The following is an 8495-nucleotide window of genomic DNA, read 5'->3' as shown; positions in this document are numbered from 1 at the left end:
TGTGGGGAGACAAATGATGTATCTGAAATACCTCTGATTTCGAGCCAAGCTTGTGGGACAGTGATTTGTGGGGAGACAAATGATGTATCTGAAATACCTCTGATTTCGAGCCAAGCTTGTGGGACAGTGATTTGTGGGAGACAAATGATGTATCTGAAATACCTCTGATTTCGAGCCAAGCTTGTGGGACAGTGATTTGTGGGAGACAAATGATGTATCTGAAATACCTCTGATTTCGAGCCAAGCTTGTGGGACAGTGATTTGTGGGAGACAAATGATGTATCTGAAATACCTCTGATTTCGAGCCGCAATGAACAAATTAAGTTTGTTTGTTTGTAATTAAGCACAAAAGTTACACAATGGGCTATCTGTGCTCTGCCCACCACGGGCATCGAAACCCGGATTCTAGCATTGTACCTCTGCAGACATACCGCTGTGCCACTGGGGGGCAACAAATTAAGAATGTGAAAACAACAACAACAACAAAAAAAAACATCTGATTATTTTTACGATACATTTAGGCCTGTTACTTTTCTAATATTTAGCGGTTTCTGGCGTTTAAACAGTACTTTTAAATTATTGTTCTTTACCAAACAATTCAGAATTACTAGTAATAATTCTTACGCACTTTAATATTATTTTGATATATAAAAAATTACTCCAAATGATGACTAACTACATTTAAACAGTGAATAATTACAAATAGATTATAGATCCTTTAATTCTTCTATAAATACATCGTTACAGCTTTTAAATAAGAAGAGTACAAACAACGCCCTCTAGTTATTGTATTGGCGAAGGTGAAGTTTTACATTTTGTCAGATTAAAGTACTGAACATATAATCTATCTAGAATACGAGAAGTAGCCAGGAAAACATGGCACGTGACAGTTTGTTAGTTTGTTTAAATCAGCCCCAACTTTCTTTTTATGGTGATTGAAATGTTCTCACCTTCAGATTTAGTCCAGCTTACTCTGGGGCGAGGAAAGCCGTCAGCTTGACAGTCGATGAGGGCGGTGCTGCCTTTAATCACAAAAGTATCACTAGGTTCCACGCGCCACCTAGGGGGCACTTTAAAAACAAACAGAGGTATGAGGATAAAACTTCTACTGTCTATCTTAAACAAAGTTTGAGAATGACATTTTTACAAAAAAACACTTTAATTTTAAGATTTCTACGGTTAAGTTAAAGATTGAAGTTTAACGTTACAACAGGTATTTATAAATAATGTTTGGCTGAAGTTTTGGGCTAGTACTAAGGCTAACCCTAGTACTAAGCTATCAGTTTATCATATTTGCGGCTGAACCTACTGCCGAGAGTTTCAACGCTATTTATTCATAGCTGTTATGTTACACCATAGTTCTTTGTCAATTTATCTCTAATGAAGAAGCTCTATTTTCTGCTTATCAGACTTATTGCATCTGAAAGTGTTCTGATTATCAGATTTATTGCATTCTCATTTATCTATTTTTTTATACCAAAATTTGTTTAAGTATCGTGAATGTTGTTGGTGTTGTTTGTTACTAAGCATAAAGCTAAACGGAAGGTTATCTGTGCTCTGCCCACAACGGGTATCGAAACCATATTTCTAGCAGAATAAGTTCGCAGACATACCACTGTGCCAGTGGGGGGCGTATCGTCAACAATTAAAACTAACCATTGTACAAAAGTTTGAATCTGAGGCTTGTGCGTGTAATCTTATGACTAACGTCTCAAGGTAGAAATGTTTGAATTACCCTGTGATTAAGGTTACAGACTAACATTGTTATGATTAACCTTCAAAGTTGATATGTTGAGACTAGCAGATATAAGACTAAAAATTTGGCTTATCCTTTAAGTTTTGGCGACGAAGTTTAAGGCCAAGTTCAAATTCATGGCGGCTAGTAACAATAATGTTACACCTGTAATTTGAACAGTTTCTTTGTTTTACAGCAAAGTCACATTGGGCTATCTGCTATATCCATTGCGGGAAATCGAATCCCGAATTTTGAGGTTGTAAGTCCGTAACCTTACCGTTGTCCCACCGTAGGAATGTAATTTGAAGAATCTTTGATATTTGAGATTGAATTCCGGACAACATCTTATGCCACACATAGACTACAGGAACAGGTAATAAACTGGAAAATTCAAGCACAGCTATTCCTAATTTAGAACTGCTGACTAAAAGGAGAGCAATGAATGAGCATCACCCACCGCCTATACTGCTACTCTTAATCGAATAATAGGATTGACTGTTGCATAAATAATGCCCCCCCCCACAGTTGAGAGGGCATACTTTGTTCAGTGGCATATCGCGGCTTGAGCTTTGAACCTTCTGATACACAGCCCGGCTCCGCTAGTCATAGGACTAAAATCTGATCTGATATTTTACGGGTAATTTAATGCATTCGACTTTCTTAGAAAAAATTAACTTCTAATAAAACTATAAATATTCTACACCCAAACCGTACCATGAATTACCATTGTTGCTGTGTGGCTGTCAGAACCTGCTGAATTCCTTGCGATGCACGTGTAGTTACCATGGTGTTCTGGCCTCAAGGACTTAAAGATTAAAGTGGACGAAAACTCAGCCACACTGAGAACTTGAATATTTAAATAGTCTTCGATCCTATGGCCATCTTTGAGCCAAGTGAACTGGACAGGAGAATCACCACTAATGACAGTACAGATGGGTGTAAACCGTTGACCCTGATAGACCGACGCTGGAAAACTGAAGGGGTCAATTACTGGACGTTCTACAAAAAAAGTCATATATATATATATAAGGACATCAATTATTAAAAAGCCTTGATTAAATTAGAAGAAATCTAAATAAGCTAATCACTCGATGAAGAAATATTTTTAAAATTAAAATTAAAAGCGTTATTTACTGTTGATCTGAAAGAGCAACAATATTCTTGATTTAAATAATAGGTCCCTGGATGATCTGTAGGTAAAGCAACTTTCGTTGTTATTAAGAATAGCTTAGAATTATATCATTATATCATAACAATAGCTTTCCTGTCAGGGTTCTTCACTGCTTCTTATGGTCATTTCAAATGTTCACGTAAACCTTACTGTGATGGATTAAGGAAAGAGGTCGTGAAGGGTTACAAGAACCATGAGTCCAAACTGTTCTTTCCTTCTGTGCTAAACCATGACTCACTAACTGAAGAGGGTTTCCTGAGAATACGTTAATATTACGAACATCTTCAATATCTTTCGCTTCCGTTATAGGAACCAACTCATAATAAATAAACGCTGGAAATATTTTGTTTACAGTCTGAAGTCAGTGCAGGAATTAACCTTAACTATACTTACCATCAGTCCTAGCTAGATAGATTTACTACATAAGACAAATAGATAGATAGGTGTATTATACAAGACACATAGCTAGATTTATTACCCAAGACAAGTAGATGTACTGTATAAGACAGTTATTACATTGGTTCATTATATAAAACGGATAGCTACATTGATTCATTATAAATGATAAATATATTAATTTATTACACAAGATAAATAGATACATAGATTTATTACACAAGATAAATAGATACATAGATTTATTACACAAGATAAATAGATACATAGATTTATTACACAAGATAAATAGATACATAGATTTATTACACAAGATAAATAGATACATAGATTTATTACACAAGATAAATAGATACATAGATTTATTACACAAGATAAATAGATAGACAGATAGATGCACTATATACAACAGATAGCTACATTGATTCATTATATTAGATATATAGATTTACTACAGAAGACAGATGGATAGATGAATTACACATGACATATAGATTGACCAGTTATAAAAAAACGCGTGATTGCAATAACACGGTTAGATATTAACGACTATATAACTATACTAACAATACAGTAGTAGTACATAGGACAGGCATGGTCAAAAATATAACTATAGTAACAATACAGTAGTAGTGCATAGGACAGGCACGGTCAAAAATATAACTATACAACCATAGTAACAATACAGTAGTAGTGCATAGGACAGGCACGGTCAAAAATATAACTATAGTAACAATACAGTAGTAGTGCATAGGACAGGCACGGTCAAAAATATATCTATATAACTATGGTAACAATAAAGTTGTAGTGCATAGGACAGGCACCGTCAAAAATATAACTATATAACCCCGTGCCTGTCCTATGCACTACTACTGTATTGTTACTATTCAAAAATATAACTATATAACTATAGTAACAATACAGTAGTAGTGCATAGGACAGGCACGGTCAAAAATATAACTATATAACTATAGTAACAATACAGTAGTAGTGCATAGGACAGGCACGGTCAAAAATATAACTATATAACTATAGGAACAATACAGTAGTAGTACATAGGACAGGCAAGGTCAAAAATATAACTATAGTAACAATACAGTAGTAGTACATAGAACAGGCACGGTCAAAAATATTTTTGTACTGTTTTTAGATCAATGAAATGTACGGTTCCTAATTCAAACACGGTTGCTATGGCAACCTGTTTTAATTAGAACAATTTGCTCATTTCGTGAGTTCACAGAGCAGTAACTTAAGACAAAAAGTGAAACAGTCACGATATTAAAATGGACTATCGATTTTACTCATTTAAAACTACTAAACTGAAGCCTCCAGCCTGCGTGTAAAGAATCCATAGTTTCATTTAGATTCCACAATATTAACGAAAAATAATTAGCATGTTACTCGTTAAATTTCCTGCTGAAAAATTACTTTTAAAATCTATTCGTAATTAATGAAAACAATAGTCTTTATTACCATATTTGTGGTCTTATTTACTTAGTTTCTATCTGTTTTGTTGTTTTGTTTTAGAGCAAAGCCACATTGGGTTATTTGATGTGTCCACCGCGGGGAATCGAATCCCGGTTTCTATATTGGTGATGTAGTTATCTATATTTAATATTCTCCGTTTTTTATATTTTTATATTTTTTAAGTTAAATAATTATATTCTATTATTTTGTTATGATTTTTCACGCTTCCCTTATTTACTAACTAGTATATTAGCTTAAAATAATTATTCTATGCGTATTATCTACTTAATTTATTCTTAGCATCTGAAGTAATAAAGATATGTTTAGCTGTAAGTGTATATGATAGTACGTATACCGCCGGTTACATAACTGAATATCAAATATGTTCGCCATCAGCTTACACACTGTTTTTCGACAAAAAAACAGATTACCTCAAGATGTATGTAAGTTTGTACACTCAACGACTTCTAAATAGTGAAATATAGTTCGAAGGTTTATTCTGTGAAACTTTGTCTTCCCTTGCTACTTTTTAACACAAATTATTTTGTTTTTTTTTATGTTTTAGTTGTTTCGCTATAAAATCGTTATCTGTGACACACAAAACAGGCAAGATTTATTACGTGCCTAAGCCTCTTTGAGTTTTAAGTCTCTCTCTTATCTAAAGACAAACAGCTTTTAAACAGTAAAGACATGAAGCCTTACCTAAAACCGACACCACTAAGCTATTTTGGGCTGTGTTTCCTTCCTTATCGCTAGCTTGGCAGGTGTACCTTCCTTCATCTGTGGCTCTCATAATGTCCCTCACCACTAAGGTGCCGTTCAGGTAAACCTTTTGTCTGTGATTGTACGGGAGGCGTACGCCCTCTGGAACATATCATACACACAACGATCAAAATGACCGACGTTTTAACCTATCTATAAATGACCACTAGGTAACAAAATTGGTAGTTAAAAAGATCAGCTGAAGATTTAGTAATGATCTGCTTTAAAAATAAGAAAAGAAAAACCATTAGAAAAGTTGTTCTATACTATTGCATAATATTGAGCTTGAACTAGAAATAAATCATAAACAAAACAACACATATCTCACTTTCCAAACCGGTCTAATACAGAGGAGTAACACTCATCTTCCAAACAGACTTAACATAAGATTAAAATCAATCCATCCTTCCTAGTTGGTCTAACAAGAAAAACTACACTCATCTTCCAAGCAGGCTAGACATTATATAAAAATCTGCCGTTCCTTCCAAGTTGGTCTAATACAGAAGAAGAACATTCATCATCAAAGCAGACTAGACATAATATAAAAATCCACCCTACCTTCCAAGTTGGTCTGGTACAGAAGAACAACACTCATCTTCCAAGCAGACTAGACATAAGATTAAAATCCATCCATCCTTCCAAGTTGGTTTAATACAGGAGAAGAACATTCATCTTCAAAGTAGACTAGACATAAGATTAAAATCCACTCTTCCTTCCAAGTTGGTCTTATACAAAAGAACAACACTTGTATTCCAAGCAGACTAGACATAATATAACAATCCACTCTTCCTTCCAAGTTGGTCTAATACAGAAGAGCAACATTCATCCTCCAAGCAGACTAGACATAAGATTAAAATCCACCCTTCCTTCCAAGTTGGTCTTATACAGAATAGGAACATTCATCGTCCAAGCAGAGTAGACATAATATAAAAATCCACTCTTCCTTTCAAGTTGGTCTAACACAGAAGAAAACCACCCATCTTCCAAGCAGACTAGATATAAGATTAAAATCCACCCTTTTTTCAGGTTGGTCTAATACAGAAGTACAATACTTATCTTCCAAGCAGACTAGACATAAGATTAAAATACACCCTTTTTTTCAAGGTTAGTCTAATACAGAAGGACAATACTTATCTTCCAAGCAGACTAAACATAAGATTAAAATGTACCCTTCCTTCCAACTTGGTCTAACACAGAAGAGTAACATTCATCCTCCAAGCAGACAAGACATAAGATTATAATCCATCCTTCCTTCCAAGTTGGTCTAATACAGAAGAACAACACTGATCTTCCAAGCTGACTAGACATAATATAAAAATCCACTCTTCCTTCCAAGTTGGTCTAGTACAGAGAACAACACTAATCTTCCAAGCTGACTAGACATAATATAACAATCCACCCTTCCTTCCAAGTTGGTCTAGTACAGAAGAACAACACTGATCTTCCAAGCTGACTAGACATAATATAACAATCCACCCTTCCTTCCAAGTTAGTCTAGTACAGAAGAACAACACTGATCTTCCAAGCTGACTAGACATAATATAACAATCCACCCTTCCTTCCAAGTTGGTCTAGTACAGAAGAACAACACTGATCTTCCAAGCTGACTAGACATAATATAACAATCCACCCTTCCTTCCAAGTTGGTCTAGTACAGAAGAACAACACTGATCTTCCAAGCTGACTAGACACAATATAAAAATCCACTCTTCCTTCCAAGTTCGTCTAATACAGAGAACAACACTCATCCTCCATGCTGATTAGACATAAGATTAAAATACACCCTTTTTTCAAGGTTAGTCTAATACAGAAGAACAACACTGATCTTCCAAGAAGACTAGACATAAGATTATAATCCACCCTTTCTTCCAAGCTGGTCTAATACAGAAGAGTGACACTGATCTTCGAAGCAGATCCTTTCTTTGAACATAGCACAGAAGAATAACACTCATAATCAAAGTAGATTAAAAAAAATAAACTTCAGCCTTTCAACAAGTCTTACACAGAAAAGCATCATTCATCCTGCACGCAGACGTAGATTAAAAAGAAAATTAAAATTCACTCTACTCTATCTTCTACCCTGTCTTGCACAGAAGAGACTTTTAAAGCAGACTATACTTAAAGGTATCACAAAATTTAAGTAACTTTCACCTCCCCTTTCTAACAAGTGTTACATGGAAAAGTAACACTCCTCCCTCCTGTCTGAAATGTTTTACGTAATTATTATTCATTTCTGACCAAAGCAGGATACACTTATGTATCATAACTAAAAATGAATCTGTTACTGAATATATTAAATAATAATTGTAAATGCCTACGTTATATTATTTTCAATTCTAATTTCATTAACATTAGTGGCTAGAATGTTTAATTATCTATTTTATTATTTCTTATCATTATACTTTTATTATAGATTGTTTTGCATTGTTAGCTTGGTAAATGGATTTAGGACTAATCTAAATCCCTTAAATTAACTAAACTTCGTGAAATATTATTGGGTTTATGGCCGAAAATATCGTTAATAGCGAGGTTATCCAACTAAAGAAACAATGCATTCTAATCATTATAAGTAAGAATGGGTTAATTTGTAGCTTTGAAGTAAATATGTAGCTTGCTTTGATCAAAAGTTAATAGTATATTCTATTATTAGGATCTTATTCATAAACAATAGAAAGCATTATTTCATCATTTATGTACCTTCGCTGTTAGTGATATTTTCGGCCGTAAGGTAGCTCTCTCTGCACCTACCTAGCAGGTGTAACATAACATATTCCAACCTACTTTGTAGCAGGTTTTACACAGGAAAGTAACACTAGTTCATTCGAAACAGATCTTATAGAACAGCAGCACAAAATTGAAACCTTTCAACACAAGAAACTTTGGGTGCGATTTTACTTATACATTTCAAACATTCCATTAGGGTTGGCTATAAAGTCGGTATACATTTCAAACATTCCATTAGGG

General features: G+C 34.4%; 1 protein-coding gene across 1 annotated transcript in view; it reads right to left on the bottom strand.

The window, feature by feature from the left end:
* The window catches only part of LOC106464642 (Down syndrome cell adhesion molecule-like protein Dscam2), a gene marked incomplete at its 5' end in the record, with an annotated part of 78554 nt that overhangs the window by 49580 nt on the left and 20479 nt on the right, over positions 1-8495 (bottom strand). The window contains 3 exons of the mRNA XM_022392388.1: positions 951-1070; positions 2450-2734; positions 5472-5633. Of these exons, the coding sequence (XP_022248096.1) occupies positions 951-1070; positions 2450-2734; positions 5472-5633 (567 nt within the window). The remainder of the gene's footprint in view (positions 1-950; positions 1071-2449; positions 2735-5471; positions 5634-8495) is intronic.

This window comes from Limulus polyphemus, unplaced genomic scaffold (genome assembly GCF_000517525.1).
Source record: "Limulus polyphemus unplaced genomic scaffold, Limulus_polyphemus-2.1.2 Scaffold1708, whole genome shotgun sequence".
NCBI classification, from domain to species: domain Eukaryota; kingdom Metazoa; phylum Arthropoda; class Merostomata; order Xiphosura; family Limulidae; genus Limulus; species Limulus polyphemus.
Note: the sequence above shows the minus strand (reverse complement) of the source record. Positions and strands in the feature narration are given on the sequence as shown.